Below are 22,194 nucleotides of genomic sequence, written 5' to 3'. Positions count from 1 at the left end.
AATTCCGAAGCGGCAGGAGAAATCAGGTTAAGATGCATCAAATGGTCCCAATAGGTCTACTCTTTTATTTATGGATACTATTGATTGTGTGAGATTCTGTTCACATTTCCAATGTTTTGATGATGTGTTTCTCCTCTGTAACAGCAATATCAAACTTGAACTAGTTCATCTCAAGGGGTAGAAATGTCATGCTTATGAAACGAAAACTACACATGCAGAAGTGGAAGGCATCATTTCTGCATTTCTGATCTCCATTCTTTAAGCGTATTTTAATGTTTCTAGCATCATTTGTTTAATTAAAGAGCTTGGGTTTTCAGCTCCAAAAAGTGAAGAAATGTTACCCGCAGGAGAACATTTATGCTTTTCCATATTTTTTGATAGTGATGGTACAGTCTTTGATTCTTGTAGTACAATAGACCAAATTCTTGTAGTACAATAGATTTTAATAGGTTTGTTTTGTTCAAACTGAGTAAAGCTATAAAATGAGCAATACTTTGCTTTTTTTAGAATGAAATGTTTGTTTGGAGGTGGTGCGACCTTTGTGAACCACATGTGAATTGTCTGAAAAATGGCAAATGTTATATCTGAAATAAAGCATCCATATCTAGATAAACTATAGTATTAAACAAATAGAATTTTAATGCTCAAGTTTTATTTGGACTCAAAAAAAATTCCACTGATGTTCAGCAAATGCATAATACACTACTGCCTTTTCTCTAGCTCTCATGTGCACAAAATAGCAATCCAGAGAACTGTTGTGACTTCAAAATGGCTTTCCACGTGGAGGGGCTTATAGCGATCATTGTGTTCTACTTGGCCATCCTGTTTGTTGGAATATGGGCTTCTTGGAAAACTAAAAACAGTGGCAGTGATGGAGATCGTAGGGAAGCTATTATAGTTGGTGGAAGAGATATTGGCTTGCTGGTTGGTGGATTTACCATGACTGGTATGTTCCTCTCTTTTTACCCATTCAAATGTTTCCGCCATTTTTTCATGTGAATGTAAATGTATCTATTTCATGTAAATCTATCCATTTCAGAAGTGCAACTTCACAGATCATACAAAATGCTACTTTACGTCTAGTGAAACATAAATAGTTCTGCCAGAAAGCCTTCAACAAGTTGATTTCACGTATTCACACTGAGGACAGAACTCATGTGTGTTTTGCTTTGAAAAATATACCCACTGGGCTTGCTGAATAATGCAGAATGAACAACTCAATGTCGATATACAAACATAATTTCCCTCAATATTTATCATAGAGGCTATCTAATGAATGAACCATTCTTTCAATGCCTCTGATAAAATCCAAAGAAACACTGTTTAATGTTCCTGATCTTCTGTCCACCATGTAAAACTGGTGAATAAAGAAAGGGAAATAGTCAACCATTCACATAAAGTAAGGATTCGTAAGAATTTGTCAATGAAGCTTATAATTTTTTCTTACTTTTTTTAGCTTTTAAAACCATTGCATAGTATTACACTGAATGGGGTAAGTGTGTGTTTACATACAGGGAAGAATCAAAATATAATGCAACAAGGACCATTTTAGGTGTGCCTACTTAGAGATGAACCACCTTCGATATGGTTACATGAGGAATTTGCTAGATCTGCAATGGCACCATTTAAGCAGTTAATTCAGCATCTCAGAAGATGATCCACAAAGCAATTTAGGCCAGATGTTTGTAGTTAAGCCAGTACAGTTGAGTAGGTCATACGGAGCATTCCTGTATATGTTTACTCTCTGTAAAGGGGCTTTCTCCTGTGTGTAACGGGGCTTCTTCCCTGCACAGGGTGGCAGCCTTAATGTTATTCTATGTACTGATGTAAAAAGGAAAGATACAGATGGATAGAGGGGTCTGCGTTCTTTCATACCACATTAGGCCATTTTGAGTTCATAGTGACATCACAGGGAGGAAGGGGTCTAAATTGTGTGTCATTATGCATAATGCTTAAAGTGTTTATAGCTAGGTCTTCAGTTGCAGGTGTTACTGAACTAAAATTTCGCATCTGTGCAAAATGCTTTTAGATGTAAAATGACTCCACTCTACTTATTATAAAGGGCTTCACTCTTGAGGCAGGCTACATCTAGTCAAGAGAAAACCTGTTTTGGACCCAAATTTGATTATTTTCTATCAGTGCTGCTTTCCCCCTTTTGGTAGTATTTTCAACATTGAAATTAAAATTACTCATAGATTACTTTCAAATAAGGGCAGAAGTTCATTCTAATCCATTCCGATTGATTTCAATTTTAAAAAAAAAATCATTCAGTTACAGGCAAAACTCTATAAGATATACAATAGTTGTATGGGGAATTGCAATCTAACAGGCAACATCTGGATTCATAGTTCCTGTGATTTTAACAGGCTAGGTTTTGAAGCTCTATACACCAATGAAAGAAGAGCCCTTATTTGGTAGGGTCCCAATCCTGCAAACATTTAGATCGCTTAACATTCTTTATAATCCACACTGATTTTTCGTAAGCACATATTTAAATATGGAAAATGTTAGCTGATTGGTGTTTTGTCAGAGAGGAAAAATAGGTTCTATCATCTGAAGGACAAATTGCATTTAAGACTGTCAACATAACTGAATTTTGCAGACAGTTTTGTTGGGAGAAGTACCAGCTGTCTACTGTGATTAGATATGTTAATAAATATTTAGAGAGGGGCAAAATGTCTTCTTTACCACTGACATTTAAAGGAAAAATAATAAGACTATCTATCTAGTCTTATTCTTTTTCATATTTAGATCGACAGGCAGGCAGACATATACACACATATACACATCACAGAAAAGAATTCAAATCTAAATGCATTTGTTCTCAAAATACAAATAAATGCTGCTGGTAGAAATAGGAAGAAATGACAGGTTTCATTTCAACACAGAAACAGATATACAGCTCAATCTTATAGCATGCATGTTTACTCAGAGAGAAGTCCCACTGACTTCCATGGGACTTGCTCCCAGATACGTGTACTCAGGATTGAAGACTTAAACACTTGGGGCAGCAAAATATATATTTAACTGACACTGCATATATAACCATTTTCATTCATATATATATATATATATAATCTCCTGAATAAGTTTAGTGCCTGAGATCCTAAATGAAGATTTGATCAGATTCCAATCAAATATAAATATGGATGCATATATAGATACATTTCTGACTATGGTTCAGCCACACAACTTATACATCCAAATTCACTCACTACCCAGTGAGCTTCTCTGTAGGTTGTTGTACTCTAATTGTCCCACAAGCATACCCATGATATAATCAGTTATTTTATTTTATTCCCCCCCACACACACACTTAATTAGTGATCTTATTGAATTGTTATGTGTGAAGTTCCTTTTTGTAGTCTCTGTTTTTAAATGTATTTTGAATAAAGTTTCATGGTGTGTGTGTGTTTTTTTAAAAAAAGAAAATCTTGGGAAGATTACACACATACACACACACACGTCACTGAGATTAAAATCAAAATATTGCCATCAACAACCTTCTGAAATGGTCTTAAAACCAGAAGAAAAGGAGTTGCAACTAGCTTTTCTACTTACTAAGCTTATATAAAGCATCCCAAATATCATCTCTCGGTTCAAACTGGGATCTAATATATGAGAAATAAAATTAGTTTATATATGGAATAATTATAACTGACATCTCTTGTGTGCCTTTAGCAATATCTGCAAGAATGTTGCACAAGAGACAGGCACTGAGCACTCTACGGAGTCTGTGAGGTGTGCAATGCATACATTTAAGAAATTATTTTAGTGCTTTTACATCTCAGCATCATTTATCCTTTGTTGCTGGTTTTACTTTGGCATTGTCCTGGGCTGCTTTAAATTTTAAAACGGTTTTTTTTAATATATTTTGAATTTTATGTCATTAATGTGTTTATAACTTTGGTTATTGGGAGGTTTAAAAATGTAAGAAATAAATAACAATAAAATGCCAGCAATTTGTTCAGGGACTGTAGAAAAACCAAAGGCATTGTGCAAAATGAATTGTGCAAATTTGTTTGAAGAGAAATTCAGGAGTCAATATCTGTCCTTTCAATCATGCTAACAGTAATGCTTTCGGCAAAAACAAAAACAACAAACCCTTATGGCATCTTATAGACTAACAAATGTATTTAGCACAAGTTTTTGTAGACCCAGTCCACTTCATCAGATGCTTTCAGCAAGTACTGAAAGTGGGTCTGAGGTGGACCTGCTGTTTGATACTCTTATTGTTTAACGGATAATTTATTGATATACATAGGCCCTTCAGTACAATGTTGCAGTACTTATGTTCACCCACGTCCTCTTCCAGGATATTCTATTCCAGGAGTAAGCAGAAGATAGACTGGGACCAACTGGTATATCTCTGGTTGATCCAAGATCCTTTTCATACGTACTATTGTCAAGCCAGATATCCCCCATCTTATTCCTGTACATTTGATTTCTCTTTCCTAAATGAAAGAATTTTGCACTTATCTCTGTTAAATATAATTCTGTTATTTTTCTGGCCCAGTTTTCTAACCTATCAAGATTAAAGTCTTCGCTATTCCACCCAATTTTGTGGCATCTGTGAATTAGTTAAGCATTCCTCACCACCACCTCTTCCTCCAAGTCATTAATAACAATGTTGAATACAGGGCCTAGGACCAAACCCTGTGGCACCCACTCGGTACCTCTCTCCGATTTGATGAGGAACCATTGATGAGCACTCTCTGAATACAGTTCTCCAGCCAGCTGTGGATTCACATAGTAGTAGTGCCATCCAGCCCACACTTAACTACCTTGCTAATCAGAATATCATACAGCACTTTGTCAAATGCCTTGCTGAAATCACAGCATTATGTCCACAGCATTTCGACAAACTACTAAGAAAGTCAGTCTAGCAGGACTTCTTCTTGAAAAATCCATGCTGGCTTCCAGTAATCACTGTGTTCGTGTCAAGGTGCCTACAGATCATGCTTTTATGATGTGCTCTAGAATCTACCTAGGTACTGATGTTAGACTGACTGGTCTATAATTCCACGGATCTTCCCTTTTGCCCTTTTTGAAGATAGGGACAACATTTGCCTTCCTCCAGTCCTCTTATACTTCACCTGTTCACCAGAATTTCTCCAAGAGGCTCTGAGAGACCATCCACTAGCTCCTTCAACATCCTAGGATGCAGTTCATCTGCAACTGAGTACCTAAGCACATTAAAGATGCTTAGATATTCCCAGACTATTTCCCTGTCAAGCTCAGCTTCACTCTTACACCTTTAGCCTGATTGTCACATATACCAGATGGGACACAGATCTTCTTTTGGGAGAAAGCCAGGGCCAAAGTGTTTGAAACAATGAAGAAGTGTGATTTGATCTCCAGTCTCTTTAAATTTTTATGAAATGCAAGTAACTTAGCTCAGATCCACAGTGCTGGGAGAGTATGGTTTAACTCTTTTTCTATGACAAAATTTGCAGGAGTACAAGATTCTTGCATGGCATTACAATAGCACTGAGTAAATTCCGCAGTGCACAATTTGTGATAGTTTATCCTGTATTACTATTAATGCCTATCTGAAACATGTAATTCTGGTTTGCTAAGAGGGTTGCTGAAATTATTTTGTTAAAAATGGGGGTGGGGGAAGCATGACCTCTTAAAAATTACAAATGGAGACTGTGGCAGTACCCCCACAGTTCTGTTCCCTTAGGTATGTCTGGCTTTGTATGTCTAGTGAGTGCAGAATGTTGGACTGAGTGGGTGTGGCTGATGATGCTGTGAAAGGGGGAGGAGTATAAATGGGGGAGTTTAGTTGGTTAGTTGGTTGGGAGTTGGGAGTGTCAGTTAGGATTGTCAGTGGTGTGGAGAGTGAAAGGAGATAAGATTTTAAGAGACTTAAGATTAATGTTTTTATTAAAACTAGTAGATTAAGCAGGTAAACTTGAATTTGAAGTAAATAAGATCTGTTAAACAAAAATAAACATTTTATTTTGTTTTGTTACCTCAAACCACATGTCTGCTTGGCTTTATCACCTGCTCTACAGTTACTATTGTAAACACCTTATATATAACTGCAGCTTATTACATACACAGTAAAACCTTTTCAGATTCTAGCATTTACCCTCTCATATGAGGGAAAGGTTGTGTTTTACCATACCCTCAGGTTGTTAAAGTGGTGGCACTTGGCTTGAGGAGGGTTTGTGTGTGTCAAGGCCTGGTGTTTGAGGCCTGTGTCATGATAGAGACCAATTCACAACGATTTTTCCAAAGCAAAACAAAAAATGGATTTTTCAAGAGAAAATCATGGCCACCACCATAAGCAAGAATTTTATAAAACCATAAACACTTGGAGATGATTTTTAAGAGTCTTTAGAGAATAGGGGGTAGGGAGATTCCCTCTATCAAACTGGCTCTGTCGGAATATTTACCCAGCTTGAATTAGAATGTATCTGTATGTGAGATGCCTTAGATTATTCACCATCCCCTGCTTGATGGAGATGCCACTGAGAATCAGTTCATTAGCCTCTCAGGGGAGAGCTACAGCAGAGATGCTGCCATTTCTCATGTGAGGGAAGACAAGCCTTATGTGTAAAGGCGTAGTTTAATTCAGAAATGGACTACCCAGAAATATAATCCCAGAGAACACATCAAGGCTAATATTGGTCTAGGTGTATGAGACCATTATGGTTTATTCTCTCTCTCTCTCTCTCTCTCTCTCTTTCTTTAGTACTCTCTAATATTAGAATGGGTAAATCTATCCCACCTTTAATGTGTAATATAAATAGGCATATTAAGGGCATGTCAGCTCGAAGTTTTTAGCTGAGATGTGACTGTGTACAGTGTCATTCCCTGTGGGTGCTTCCAGGTGAGCTTTTATTGTGGAATTGCACTGCCTCATTCATGGGATTTTATGGAGGGGGTTTCCAGATTATATCATCTTCAATTTGTAGCCCTCCTCACCTCACGCTTTCCAACCACCTCTTCCAGCTTTTTTTTTTTTTCGTACCAGAAAAAATCCATTCAGGAAGAAAAGACTGTATGTATTTTGACTATTGGTTCTAGGAACCCTCCCTCTGGAAACACCGTATGATTCTGCATTAGTAGCATTAATACATTCTGTTGGATTTCTCTCCCTGTCCATTATATGCTTCAAAGTTCTTCTCCATTTCTTCTTCAGCCACCTGGGTTGGAGGCGGTTACATCAATGGGACTGCTGAGGCTGTGTATCTACCAGGCCATGGGTTGGCTTGGGCACAAGCACCCATTGGATATGCTCTCAGCCTGGTTGTAGGTAAGCTCAAACCATAAATGAAGCAAATGACAAATTTCTCATTGAAGCAGCACAGTTAAAGCTTCAGCCAAGGTTCATTATTTCATCAAGCCAGCAGACCAGAATACAGCTTGGCCAACTATACCCTTGCTCCTGTTTTCATGTGTATGAATTTCTGGAAAATGAGAGAGGGGGGAATCAGCATCAGAGATAGGAGAGGTCCCATGCAGTTACTGGCCTGCCATAAGGTATTAAGAACCGGCACTGTTCCACATATTGGCGCTCTATTTTGTTGCTTGTCCAAAGAGCAGTGCAAAGAGCTTGGAGGAGGCAGGAATGTAATATGATCTCTCAGTTGTAATATGAACTCTCTTAAATACGTGGGGTTGGATCCAGGCCTAGTCTTGCTGTGAGCTGTATCCAGTAACATCATTCTGTCACCAAAAGGGAATCACTGACGGAACAGATTTCCCCTTCCTCACTGCAGCCCTCTATTCCTCCCCTCCCCCCCAAAAAAATGCTTCAGGGCACTAAGGAAGGCTCCAGAGCAGATTTGAGGCATGGGAGGGGCTGCTGGGGGAGGAGAGGATGGGGAAACCCTATTGTGCAAGCAGACTTCTTCTTGTCTAAGGTTTGGATCCAACCCTTGCATTACACCAATTGAAATCAGTGGGACTTCCATTAGTTATGATAAACATCTCATAGATTTCACTGAGCCTGGATCCAGTCTCTGGTGTGTATTCTTTTACTACCACAATGTTGTTCTGATGAGTAACACCCTTCCCTTGATAGTACATTGCCAGTAACAGTTACAATGAGAAGGCCCAGCCCCATCATCATGTTCTCAATTCTTGGCAGCAATTGGTCATAATGGTACAATGGACAGTTCATTATCATATGGGGAAAAAGAAGTCATCTTTTTTCTGTTCTGTTAGATATCAATTATGTTACTCACATGCCTAGTAATGTTACAGTACATGAAAACAGTCAAGCACCATTATTATTTGGCTGACTGCACTAAACAGAGCAATCCATGAGAATCCAGAATTTGTTCAATTTAATACCATGCTTGTAACAGAATACATGTTTTTATTTAAAGTCCAGAAATTATATGTGTAGGGAATTGGAATTTACTGGTGATTTTTCCTCAAACCATCCATGTATAATTATGATGGGTTCCCATTTCTTGTCCACTAAACTCTGGGGTGGGTTAGGAGAAGAGGTTGCCTTGACACTGATATGCACTTCCACATAGAGAGACAACAGCTTAAAACAGAATAGAATGCTTTTATTAGAAAAAAGTAACATGCACAGACACCTTTCATAATTAATACAGAAACAAAAAAAGAACCGAATTAGCTTACTATATTCACCAGTGAAGGATCTACCCTACTTCGAGGACCCTTTGTATGGGGTTGGAAAAGACACCAGGAATCTTGAATGAAGGTATCTGGGATGAAGCTCTGTTTTATAACCTTTCATAAAGGCTATATGCCAATTTCCATGCCTATTTCCTTACTTGATAACTATTATGTTTTAAGATTGTTGATTGGTTATCATGAGCTGCTCTAGCTCCTCCTAAGTCCCATACTCTAAAATTGAATACTAATGTCACCTCTGATGCCATTGTTTATTTCTCAAAAGGTCTCCAACTTCCTGTCTCTTTCCCCTGTGGTTGGCAACTTGTCTTAAAAAGGTGCATCAACCACAAACTTTTCCTGTAGACGTCTCTCTTGTACAAAGTCAAAATGACTCTCCTTCTCAACAATCACTTCCCAAAATTCAGTCACACTCAAAATTGTTCCCCAGAATCTATCTTCAGTCAGGCGTCAACGTCCAACCATTGGCTCTCTTAGCATAAGATAGTATAGATATAGGAGGAATAAATATCTATGCTGCTCTTGTTAATAAGCAAAAACCCTATGGCAGGTTCATTAAATAAGCTCAATTACATTGCCTTTTAAGCTTCTTACATATGCAACAATGGGCCATAACCTGGATTTTAAGGGTTCCCTGGTTTACTGCACTCAGGCCAGCATTAATGATCCCTATCAATGAGAACGGGTAAGGGATTAATTCTCATCAACATGAAGAACCTACCCATGCTTACAGGCATTTCCTACTGTATGAACAGAATGTTTCATCATCTGGGCCTAATCTACACCAACCAGGATATTGCACTATGAAAGCAGTGTATAAAAGGCAGGAGCCACACCAAGCAGGATACAGCAGTATGAAAGCAGTATATGGTATGTGTGATGGACCCCAACAGTTGTCAGTGCCCTTCAATACCACTATAAAGCAGTAGTGTGGCTCCTGCCTTTTATATACCACTTTCATACCGTGTTCATAGTGCAATATCCTGCTTGGTGTAGATTAGGCCGTAGAGTAGAGAAGGGGAAGCATCTGCCTGTGGCAGTTTCTGTAGCACACTACATGTGTTCAAGGTGCTACACGAAAGTAACATTTTCTCATCCAGTGAATATTTGCAGTGTTTTAGGAAATGTAAATGTATTTCTACATGAAAATGCAGAACTATTGATTTAGAGTGATTATTGGAGATAGAAACTACCTTGGTCAAGCTAACCTTGAGATTACTCCCTTCCAGTTCTATATGATCTTTCTGGTATTTGATGTTTCAGGTGGCTTGTTTTTTGCAAAGCCCATGCGTTCCAAAGGCTATGTGACAATGTTGGACCCATTTCAGCAAATTTATGGGAAACGGATGGGAGGGCTTATCTTCATACCTGCCCTGATGGGAGAAATGTTCTGGGCTGCAGCCATCTTCTCTGCATTAGGTAAGAATTCTAGGTATAATGTCATTGTATGAAGCAGAGACAACCAACAGGCAGTTCCTGGACATCTTTTTGGAAAAGAGAATCTTTTTGATCAATACAGATACTGGCAATCCATTTACAGAGGAAACATGAAGCTGGAGCTAGTTGTTGGGAACTGCCCCCTTTTAGCATGCATCTCCTTTGCTGAGGTAACTGCACCAGCTGCCTATTCGCTCCCGGGCCAGGTTTAAGGTTTTGGCATTAGTGTACAAAGCCCTAAATAACTTGAGTCCAGGATATGTGAAAGAGTGCCTTCTCCCTTAACAACCTGCCCGGTCACTGAGGTCATCAAAGGGCTTGCTCGTGGTGGTTCCACATGGACCTATGTCCAGTGTGGTGGCCCCTTTTCTTTAGAATGTCCTGCCCCTAATCAGAGAGTCGTCAACACCATGTTGCTTCCAGCACCTTCTGGAAACAACTCTATTCCAGGAAGCATCCCTTAACTGACCGGCTGCACTTTTTATTGGCATTCTATTTTTAAAAAGAATAATTTTAATATGCTGTTTAATCTTTTTATCTTTATACTATTTTACGTCTTATATTCAGCACTCTGGGATCTGTTTTAGATATGGAGTAGTATACAAATGTTGTAAATAAATAGCATGCAAAATGAGAAGCAGGCATGTGCATTCACATGCTTATAAACAGCCATAAATTCACAAACCCAAATAAAACACTAACTGGTGGTGCCCTCCAAGACCAAAATGATCAACAGTGAGCTGATTGTCAGGAAACTGATAAAATAAAATTGTGTAGAAATATCAGGTGTCCTGTTATTTATAGTAATGTCTGAGGAGATTCATCCTGAAAGGCTTTGGCTCTACAACTTGCTTTAATGTTAAAGGGATTTTGAGTGATTATGTTGCAATTGAAAATGGACTTGTTAAAGTTATCTCAGTATTTCTGTGGTTGTAGTCTGATTACCATAAAAGACTGAGCTAAAAATAAATAAATTATACTACATTCAGTAAACTCTATGATCAAATAAGGTAGAAGATTTATTCTTACATAATATAAAAGAATATATACAAATGTAGAATATATGTGTTTTATATGGATGCATACTAAGAAATGTTTAGTTTTTGCTAATGGTTTAGGGTGGAATCCTATGTATATTTAGAGAGAGAGAAAGTCCTACAACCCCCAGCATTCCCCAGCCATTTGTAGTACTTTGTTCTGTCTAAACATGAATTGGATTGTGCCTTTAGAGATCTAGTGGGTGGAGGAGGAGCAAGTGGCATGTGATAGACATGTAAATGTCAGCATGCAATACAGTTACCATTAGCAATGCTGCATTGGGCTGATGGGATTTGTAATCTAAAATATCTGGGGGCCTCCAAGCTGGAGAAGGTTGATTTAGGCAGGATCTACACTACTGCTTTGTAATGGTTTATAACAGTATTGACAGCTGTTGGGGCCCATATACCATTTTCAAACTGCTTTCAAAGTGTTATATGCTGTTTGGTGTAGATATGGCCCTAGATTTTGTAGTTAGCTATCTCTAGACTTCAGTCCATGATGGAATTTTGTTTCTGAATGTTTTTCATTCTGCTGCCAAAAAAATAAAATAAAATTTAAGTTTGATAGTTTTCTTAGCATGGGGGTGGGGGAAATCTTTCAGATAAGTCAACTTTGAAGCATTTGCTAGTTAAAAACAAAACAATCCCCACTGCACATATAAAGCTGCTTGGCAGTGTAGTCTTTTAAAAATAAAATAATCAAGCTTATTTCCAGCTGAGCTCTGATTAGCTAGAAAGCCATGGGAAGCTTTTAAACCATAATTTTATTGCAAGTACTCGAGAGAGAGAGAATAAACTGCACGCTGAGGTGATGGAAACTCAGTAGCTTAAACAACTTTCAGGGGATTTAAAATAGGTGCTCTTCTAACGCAGGTCAATCTAAGGGAAGGCTTTCTGTGGTGTTTCACAAGGAGGCAGCCAACATTGTAAATGCCTTTTAAGTGTGTTACATTCACAAAAGGACAACTTGCAGACTAAGAGCTAAGGGAAGTTTCTCAGTTATAGATGCTAGGGGGACACAATGAGTGGCTGAAATATACTCTGAAACAGGACCCTGGAGAGCGACATATTCAGGCATTAGCTCCTTGCTTCCTCTGCAGTCCTTCTGATACTCACAGGGCCAGTTCTGCGGTTAATTTTACACTCTTGAATTAATGGTCCTATGGGAGAGACACACACACCCTCATTCCATGGAAATGTATATTAATTCAATTACTTCAAAATGTGCTAAGCCAGTCGTGCTGCATTTGGGATCCCATTCTTCTGCGTGGGGCCCTGGCTGTTTGCTTCAAAGTCCTGCGTTGACAGCAATACTGCTTCAGGCTGGCTCACTCATACAGATAAACACATAAATGTTCAGAATGGTTACCGTAGATCTAACCCCACCGACAGAACATACTCAGCACCTCAAACGCAAGGTTCACACATTCAGCTCGGCAAGTGTACAGTTATCAAGTGCAGAGAAACCAAACTATGATATGTGTAAATCAGCCCATAGTGCCAAACCAAGTGAACAGAAAGCTGCCATGTGAGACCTATAAGAGGTTCAGTGGCAGAATACCTGTACTGAAAAAAGCTGTGTAGATCAGTACATTTTATTCTGGATCTAGAAGGATCAAATCACAGCTCAAGAAGTCTGTCTGTCTGTCTGTCTGTCTGTCTGTCTGTCTGTCTCTCTCTCTCTCTCTCTCTCTCTCTCTCTCTCTGTGTGTGTGTGTGTGTGTGTGTGTGTGTGTGTGTGTGTTTATTATCCTGCTACTTCAGCATCCTTAAAGGAATAGATGGGGATAAGTTGGGTCACAACCCTATGCGCATCAGACCTAGTTCTATGGAACTCACTACCACAGGATGCAGTGATGGCCACCAATCTGTATGGCTTTAAAAGGGGGTTGGATAAATTCCTGGAGGCAAAGGCTATCAATGGCTACTAGCCCTGATGGTTGTGTGCTATCTCCAGTATTCGAGGCAATAAGGCTGTGTGCACCAGTTGCTGGGGAACATGGGCAGGAAGGTGCTGTTGCACCATGTCCTGCTTGTTCATCCCTGGCCGATGGCTGGTTGGCCACTGTATGAACAGAGTGCTGGACTAGATGGACCCCTGGTCTGATCAAGCATGGCACTTCGTATGTTCTTATGATTATGTCTTTAATTTTGTATCCCAAAGTCTGGAGTTGCCCTTAAAGTTACAGTGTAAATTGAACGTTTCAGCATCATAATGACATTGAGATGTCGGACCTGGCCATGGTGACACATGCCTTAGTTACATCCCATTTGAGTTACTTTAACACACTCTATGTGGGGCTGCCTTTGAAGAGTGTTCAGAAACTTCAGCTGGTTCAAAGAGCTGCAGCCAGATTGTTGACCAGGGGTGGTTACAGGGAGCACACAACTCCCCTGTTACAACAGCTTCACTAGCTTCCAGTCTGTTTTGGGACAGAATTCACCTATAAAGCCCCTTATGGCTTGGGTCCAGGTTATCTAAAATACCATATTCTCCTATATGAGCTTGCCCATGCTCTGGGATTTTCTGGGGAGTCCTTTCCGTCCCACCAACATCCCAGGCACGCCTGATGAGTATGCAGGAGTGGGCCTTCCCGGTGGCTGCTCCAAGGCTCTGGAACTCCCTTCCCAGGGAGGCTAGGCTGGCTCCCTCTGCCTCCACTTTCAGAGGCAGGCAAAATGTTTTTTGTTCCGGCAGGCTTTTGGAACTATTCAGGACCTGTGCTAATGTATTGGATTGTTTATTTATTTAATCCGTTACTGTTTTTAAAGTGTTTTTAATTTTATTGTAGATTTAATTCTATTTTAACTTTTGTAAATTCATATTTTTATGTTTTAATTGTACATGTTTTAATCTTGTAAACTGCCTTGAGTACCAGGAGTAGGGAAAAGGAGGGTTATAAATATAATAATAATAATAATAATAATAATAATAATAATAATAATAATAATAATAATGCCACTTTGGAAAGTTTTCCTGCCACATAATTTCACTCAGGTCTCACCAGATCTTCCTTTCCCCTTTTCCTTCTTTCAATCATCCTACATGTTGCCTTTATTGTGCAAATTTCACTCCAAAGAGTTGACCTGGTGCTTCTTGCATGCCATCCTGATGGTTCGTGATGCCTCAGATGGTACTTTTGCTTCACAAAAGGACAGTTCACACCCACATTGAACATTCCTAGTGGTGGCATGTGCAGGCTTGGAAATGCTTTTTGATGTGGAAGGACAATACACTGACCTTCACTACACCTCAGAGTGGCACATTGGAGAATATACCACACAAGGTCTTTTCAAGGGGCATCCACTTTGTAAAGAAATTGTGTAAACCAGACTTCAGAAAAGACACAGTATAATTAGACTATTCAATGAATCTGTCATATCAGCAAATAATGAGCTTGTTTTAGAAACTAAGGCAAAATGAGCTTATTACATTGAAAAGATCCTGAATTGCTAAGAGAGGCTGATTTTTGTTTATCTCCCCAAACCCCTCTTGCAGGTGCCACCATAAGTGTGATCATTGATGTCAATATCAATATTTCAGTCATTATTTCTGCCCTAATTGCGATTCTATACACAGTGGTGGGAGGCCTTTACTCAGTAGCCTATACCGATGTGGTCCAGCTGTTCTGCATTTTCCTAGGACTGGTGAGTTTCTATATATCTTTCCATGTCTGAAATCATGGTGACCTTGCCCAATGCAGAATGCTGGAAGCTTTGCTTAGACCAAAATTATGGGAAAGTTGCTGAATATCTGTGTTGGGCAGGGGGAGAAAGAATGCTCTTTTCAAATATTACAGGTCAAGCTGTGCTTTATATTGTCTGTATTACGTAGAGAAGCAACGTGTTGTTGTATCTTTGCAGACTCCATAGATTTAATCCATGCCTATTGATCAGAGAAGAACTAGAGGGACAATTGCTCTATGCCCATCTCTTTACGACAGCAAAATACTCTGCCCCAAAAGCAAAGCTTCCAGATTTTACACTAGTACCACTCCCACTAGATGCTAAAGGGCAACATTCAGTTTAGGAGATTTATAATTATTGAATATCTCACAGCTTTTCATGGATTGCCTTTTCTCTAATATGAGTTGGCTGGTGCTATGTGCACACCATAGCATTTCCCTAACCTTCTCCCATGCTAACTACACAGTTAAGGGTGAAGGCTTTCCCCATGACCCATGGGATCCCACCAAGTTATGGCACTTCACTTCCTCATTTGGTTCTCTGAAGACTATACAAGTTTGTAGAGCATTCATACTTGTAAGCATTCTACCAACAGTAGTACTTCAGGGCAGATTTTTGGAAATTACATTTCAAAGTAGTGTATGGGCAATCTCCTTAATCTTTCATCTGGATGCCCTAGAAAATTAGTCAGAAGAAGAGAAGTTATATGACATCTCAAATGACTAGAAATTACAATATAAAAGTATGTGAGTCAGAGTTTCAGGCAAGAGACTCTCAGGACCTGAGGTCTTAAGTACACTGGTCACTTCAGGTCCTTCAGAAGCTCCACCCCCACTGGGTACTGACTGAAATGCAGAAAAAGATCTCTGCAATATATTCATTTGATGTTTCCATATGCAACTTCTGTTTACCTATGTTTTGTGCCTGTTTGGGGAGGACTGGGGCTGAAAGAAACTCTGGAAATCAGAACAAGCACTTTCTGTATTTTCTTGGTTGCAGAAACTTGTATTTGGAATTGAAGAAATAATAATAATAATAATAATAATAATAATAATAATAATAATTAATAATAATAATAATAATAATAATTTATTTCTTACCCGCCTCTCCATTTTGATCGAGGCGGGTAACAACGGTAAGTATAACATTCATAAAATACTGGGAGTTGACATCCTGGAAGTTGATAAAAAGAAAGTACTGAATCAAGTATTGATCCTATTTCTTTACAATCTCTTTACCACCATTTTTTTAAATTGTTTCTCTTTTGTTATAGTGGATCAGTGTTCCATTTGCCATGTCCCATCCTGCAGTAACTGACATTGGGTACACAGCCGTACATGAAGTGTTCCAAGACCCTTGGCTTGGATCCATTAATACAGTGGACATCTACACATGGCTTGACAATTTCTTCTTACTGGTGAGCCTTCCTGTGAGAGGCTATGGCTTATAACCACTGACAGATTTATGTTGTGAACTCTAAAATTTCAAAGCAGCCAAGCAAAAGATACTTGTTGAATGGTACAGTGAGCTTTTTAACTGTCTAACCATATGCTGAACATACTGTACACCTCTACAGTTATCTGACATTAATGAAGTAGCTTTGGAAAAGCAGAAAGAAGCCTCTGTTGCAGCTGACTTAGGAAAACCTTAAATAATAATGGAGTGTGATTGGACTGAGATGAGATGATGAATGAGGAGATATGTGGGTAGTATAAAGGAAGACATTTAGGAGGTAGTAAGCCTGGATAGCAATAATTAAGAAGAGAATGCATGGCAGCAGCCAAATAGATTTATCCCTAAAAGTGGGCTATAGAGCAGGCAGACATGTATATTTGGACAGAGATGGGCAGAAGGTAGATCACCAGATGTTTAGGATGTCAACTCCCAGAAGCCCCTGCCAGCATGGCCAAGAGCCAGGAATGCTGGAAGTTGAAGTCCAAAACATCGGGAGATCTACTTTCTGATCATCCCTGCCCTAGTATATGTGTCTACCTGCTCTGGATTAGGGAGCAGTCTGAGAGCTACAATTTCCAAAACCATTTCTGTGGCATCTTGTGAGAAGTGTTGTGCAGGATAGAATGGAAAGACGATGAGTGATCAAGCGGACCAGGCTTGTTGACAGGTTATGCCAGAAAATATATAAAGAAGGGGCTTTCTACACACTGTAGCAGGGTGTGAGTGCTGCGTTTCTTGAGGCTTCCCAAGTCATTCATGAGGGACCCTTCTCTGAGATGACTCTCTACCCTGAAAGAAAAGAGCTACTCAATTATTACAGATTGTTCCTGGGTGAGATTGTTTTGACAGAGTAAAGTGCTGCCTCAGGGGAAGCTCAAGTGAACTCAAATTTATTTTTTATTTTCATTTATTACATTTTTATACTGCTCAATAGCCAAGGCTCTCTGGGCAGTTCACAATTAAAACCATAAAAAGATAGATTATAAAATTTTAAAGGGTTTAAAAGTAACACATAAAACCAAAGTAAAACCCAGCAGCAGTTACAGCCCAGGGAAAGTCTGTGTGGAAAAGTGTGCTTTCAGGAGGCAATTGAGAGATGTGACATTTTATGCCTCCCAAACCATATGAGGGAGTGTTTTCCAGAGGCTGGGTGCCACTACAGAGAAGGTCACTCTGATCCAGGAATGACAGGAGGCTTGCTTATTGTTATTTTCAGATCTTAGGAGGAATCCCGTGGCAAGCCTATTTCCAAAGAGTCCTCTCTTCTTCATCTGCTACGTATGCTCAAGTGCTCTCCTTTCTGGCAGCTTTTGGATGTCTTGTAATGGCATTACCTGCAATACTCATTGGTGCAATAGGAGCATCAACAGGTACATTGAGTGCCCAGATCACTGTTACTTAAAACAGCAGATACCAACAGAATTATCCTAAAGCAAGTGATTTTTCAACCAGACCATCCCAAGTATCCTTTCCACAAGGATACTCCCTCTTTGTCTTTTAACTATTCCTTATTTGTTTTATTTTTTGTTGTTGCATTTACATCCTCCCTTTTCCTCCAAGGAGCCCAAGGTGGTGTACATGAGCCTCCTCTTCTCCTTTTTATCCTCACAATAACCTTGTGATGGAAGTTAGGCTGAGAAACAGTAACTGGCCCAAAGTCAACCCATGAGAGAGAACTAGAACCCGGGTCTCCCAAGTCCCAATACAACACTCTAACCACCACACCTTCTGGGTTTAATCTTATCTTTCAGAAATGAGAGATTCTTTACATTGTCTAAATTTGCATACAATCGTGATAGGCAACTGTTGGACTTTTTACCATCAATGCATGAGGAAGTCATCAAAGTCCTGTGTATGTAATATATACTCACTCCATGCAACAGGAATTCCCAGGTGGCCCATTGGACAGTGTGGACGGAATTGAGACTGGGGTCAAAATAAATGTTACATTTAATGCATGATTGCATTTGGATATATCTTTCTTTAAAGCAGCAGCCACTGGGGAGCCCAATCAGGATCATGAACATTGCAGGCACTGATGGGGACTGACCCGTACCCCCCACATGTGCACACATGGACATACTGTGGTCCTACCCAAAGCTGCTATTTCCCATGTAAAGGAAACTCCTGTTAGAGTCAATAGCAGCTTTGAGGGAATTTTCATGACTAATTTAAGGCCCATTAAATTCAATGGATCTACTCTAAGTACCACTAAACTTAATTCCCATTAATGACTAACTTAAGCCCCATCCATTTCAATAGGTCTACTCTATGCATGACTAATTCTGGATCCAACCCAGAATGTGTGGATTGACCCTTAGAAAACCTGGGTGTTCAATAAATGAGCAATAAAGTCTTTCCTCCCCATCCCATCCCAAAGCCTTATCAACTTTTTCTTAATTTCTGATCTGTATGTTTGGAATAATACTGGCACACCGCCCAGGTTATTGTATAAAAGATAAGGAAAATTCAGACCGACCTGTGACATATCATACAAATGTGACATTTCTTATTGGTCACAGAACACAGCATATTGGGAAACGCAGCTTGCTGTTGTTTAAAAGCATGTTTCTAGCTCCTAAGCTACTAAATTAGGTTTGAAAGTGTGTTGCCAATGCTGAGGTTGGGGACTGAACAAGATTTCCATCAGTCCAGTAGAAAAGCTTTCTTTTTCTCCATCATGCTTTGCCTCTCCACTTGACTAGCAGGAGAAATGGTTATACAAAGATATGCACATTTCTTTAGTTAACACACATTATCCAGGTTTCAGACTTTAGGATCACCTTGGGGTAGAAGTTTGGCTTTCCTTTTGTGCAGATCCTGTAACAATCCTTGAATGTTTGCATTCCAGATTGGAACAAGACAGACTATGGGGGTTTAGATCCCAAGATAAAAGATGAAGCTGACATGATTTTACCAATTGTCCTTCAATACCTTTGCCCAGTGTATATCTCCTTCTTTGGCCTTGGGGCAGTGTCTGCTGCTGTCATGTCCTCTGCCGACTCTTCCATCTTATCAGCAAGTTCGATGTTTGCACGGAATATTTACCAGCTTTCATTTCGGCAAAGTGTAAGTGAAATATCAAATGACAATGCAAGTTCATTGTGTGTTTTGACAGCAGTGCTGCAGTTGGTATGGTAACGGATGACAAATTTACCACATAAACAAGGGTGGTCAACTGGAATTGGGGGGGGGGATTGACCCTACACCCACCCAGCCCTCCACAGGCCAAAATATGTCAAAAGGGCATTATTCCTTGCCCCGAGGCACATCTGGCACAACGCCCTTTGTTAATTCCTGCTCTCTGCTCTGTGACACACCATGATCTGAATAAGGTAGGGTAACGAAAATGATTCTCCTTTAGGGCAGAGGTTGGACTAACTAATTTGCCAGTCCCACGATTTTCAATGTTAAAGTTACATTGGCAGCTCATCGAATGGCCTGTCCCAACTTTGAGACACAGAACTGTGGTTCATCTTCAGCGGCTACTTTAAATTGATCCCAAAGATCCTTGGTCAGAATATGCAAGCACTGAGTGTATCATTTTTTGTGGGCTCAATGAATACAAACTCTGCTTTGCCCTTCACTTATTCCTTGTGAGTGGATCCTAGGAAAGGCTTTTGCTCAGAGCTCAGAGTTTTGAAGCACAGAAGCCCACTGGTATGTACAGAACTGGTCCATTTCTCAGTGCCTTCCATGGCTCAAAAACAATGGAGTGCTCCTTTTCTTCCCCTTTTCCACAGTCAATATACTGAAGCAGGCATGTACATCGGCACCTAGGGGCACCTTTTTTCTTCTTCCAGATTGTATGAACAGGGCAGGAAATCATCCCAGACAATCATGGGACGTTTCAGAATTGACCTCTTTTTATAAATACCTTCTGGCACATCCTGCATAGGATCATACCACTTCAGATGGGTGGGGGGGGTTGTGGAATTATTGAATGCTCTCCAAACTCTCTTAAGATTAAAAGGTAGCATTTGAGGAGAAGGATATTAGCCTAATCATCTCCCTGGTGGACTAGTTTTCTATATGCAGCTAGTGTTGTTGTTTTACTTTGGGGAAATTTCAAACATACCATTTCCCCACCTACTTTGAAATATGGTTTTCCACCAGGAAGGCTGTACCAGGTGATATATTTGTTGCTTGACTTTTAGTTATCATGGTTCAATAGCATCAACTATCAGTTCCTGTAAGAGATGAATCCTGCATCTCAAAGGCTCAATATTTGCTGGATGCTTGCAGAGTGGACTTATCACATGAAATAATTTTATCAGGTCATTTCGGTTATGAACCATGAATGTTCTAGATTTAAGAGGTACTTTTTGCTACTCTTCAGTCTGCATTAAGGTCAGTAGCAGAAAACAAACCAATACTGTTCCTATTACCTTACAGGCATCGGACAAAGAAATCGTTTGGGTCATGCGAATAACCATTTTCGTGTTTGGAGCAGCAGCAACAGCAATGGCCCTCCTTGCTCAATCAGTTTATGGACTTTGGTACCTCAGTTCTGACTTGGTTTACATCATCATCTTCCCCCAGCTTCTGTGTGTCCTTTTTATCAAATGGACTAACACCTACGGTGCCATTGCAGGATATCTATTTGGCCTGTTTCTCCGAATTACAGGAGGAGAACCATACCTACACTTGCAACCCTTGATTTTCTATCCAGGTTGGTATAAAGACGAAGACAGGTATGTCCAGAGATTCCCTTTTAAGGCATTAGCCATGCTTACCTCCTTCTTCACTAACATTGGAATATCCTATCTTGCAAAATACTTGTTCGAGAGTGGCACCTTGCCGCCCAAACTAGACTTCCTTGATGCCGTTGTCGCAAAGTACAGTAAAGAGAACATGGACAAGACTACACTTGTGAAAAATGACAATATTGTTCTAAACGAGCTGGCACCTGTGAACCCTCGACACAGTTTGACGCTGAGCTCCACCTTCACAAATAAAGAGGCCTTCAGTGATATTGATTCAAGCCCAGAGGTATCCATTGCAGAAGACAATTGACCGTGAGCCAGCTGAAGAGAAATAGTGCTTTCACATCCCCCACAATGCAACAGGGTATGCCACAAAGAGAGAGAAGAGGCATTTTAGTTGAAGGGGAAATGGATAGCGAACAAAACGCCATGGCACAATTCACTTAGTTCATTTCCAGGAAGAAGAATAGTCTGTGGTATAGTCTGTATCATTATAAAATGTGTTGGGTGGGATTATAGAGTATATCGCTCTTCCAGCATTTCAATGAAGCAGAATACTAAAGATTGAGGAGGAGATTGGGTGGCCATGTGGCCATTGCCAAAAAAAAGAGGAAATGCATCACCAAAACAAGAGGAGAAAGATTTCCATAAAATTAGCATATTTAGAAACGATGGCTATAATTTAAATGAAAATACAATACATCGGACCATAGTGGGGAATACTGTGACGCTGCCCAGGTGCTTTGATCGCTCGTCTTAAGCTCCTTTACCTTTAAACTGGACTTGGACAGGACGGCCCTTCCCATAGAGAAAAAACATCCTCTATAAAGTAAGACGCATGCCCACCTAGGGAGAGGAGAGAAATTTTGAAAAGACACCATTAAGTCACTTTGGTGGGAGAAAGGGGGGGAGCTTGTATTTAGGCACCTGGAAGATGAAATCGTAGCCCTAATGAATGGTCAACATCTAGTTGGAATGGAAAGAAAAACAATTAAAACCTACTACAGAGGAACAGACGCACCATGTGATCCCTCTGTTGCTGGTTTGTACCATTTCAGACGATAGGCCAGTACTGAATGATTCAATGAGGTGTGACATTTTGAATTGGGTGAGCATTTGGAATGCAAGCTCCCTTGGGTGATAAACTTCACTCCATTGAGTTTGAGCTCTTAGCTAAACTTAAGGTTTATTCTGGGATTGTCCTGGGGTCGTCCCTGATCATGTAAATGACACACAGGATATCC

At 39.8% G+C, this 22,194-nt stretch overlaps 1 protein-coding gene across 1 annotated transcript; it reads left to right on the top strand.

Annotated features, from left to right (window-relative positions):
* Window positions 1-736: 736 nt before the first annotated feature.
* Window positions 737-21,260, top strand: SLC5A7 (solute carrier family 5 member 7). Its single transcript, XM_063127474.1, has 8 exons — window positions 737-946; window positions 7,154-7,267; window positions 9,889-10,044; window positions 14,602-14,750; window positions 16,063-16,206; window positions 17,461-17,614; window positions 19,096-19,313; window positions 20,640-21,260. Exons 1-8 carry the CDS (start codon window positions 769-771, stop codon window positions 21,258-21,260), a joined length of 1,734 nt encoding a protein of 577 aa, XP_062983544.1. The 5' UTR covers window positions 737-768.
* Window positions 21,261-22,194: the final 934 nt, after the last annotated feature.

Source organism: Elgaria multicarinata, chromosome 5 (assembly GCF_023053635.1).
Source record: "Elgaria multicarinata webbii isolate HBS135686 ecotype San Diego chromosome 5, rElgMul1.1.pri, whole genome shotgun sequence".
In the NCBI taxonomy this organism is placed as follows: domain Eukaryota; kingdom Metazoa; phylum Chordata; class Lepidosauria; order Squamata; family Anguidae; genus Elgaria; species Elgaria multicarinata.
Note: the sequence above shows the minus strand (reverse complement) of the source record. Positions and strands in the feature narration are given on the sequence as shown.

Bases quoted from the DNA above. Each gene is read 5' to 3' on its own strand.
- SLC5A7 (XM_063127474.1), top strand. From the start codon at position 769: ATGGCTTTCCACGTGGAGGGGCTTATAGCGATCATTGTGTTCTACTTG. The intron at 10,045-14,601 runs GTAAGAATTCTA...CCCCTCTTGCAG, and splicing joins AGCCATCTTCTCTGCATTAG to GTGCCACCATAAGTGTGATC. The intron at 19,314-20,639 runs GTAAGTGAAATA...ATTACCTTACAG, and splicing joins AGCTTTCATTTCGGCAAAGT to GCATCGGACAAAGAAATCGT.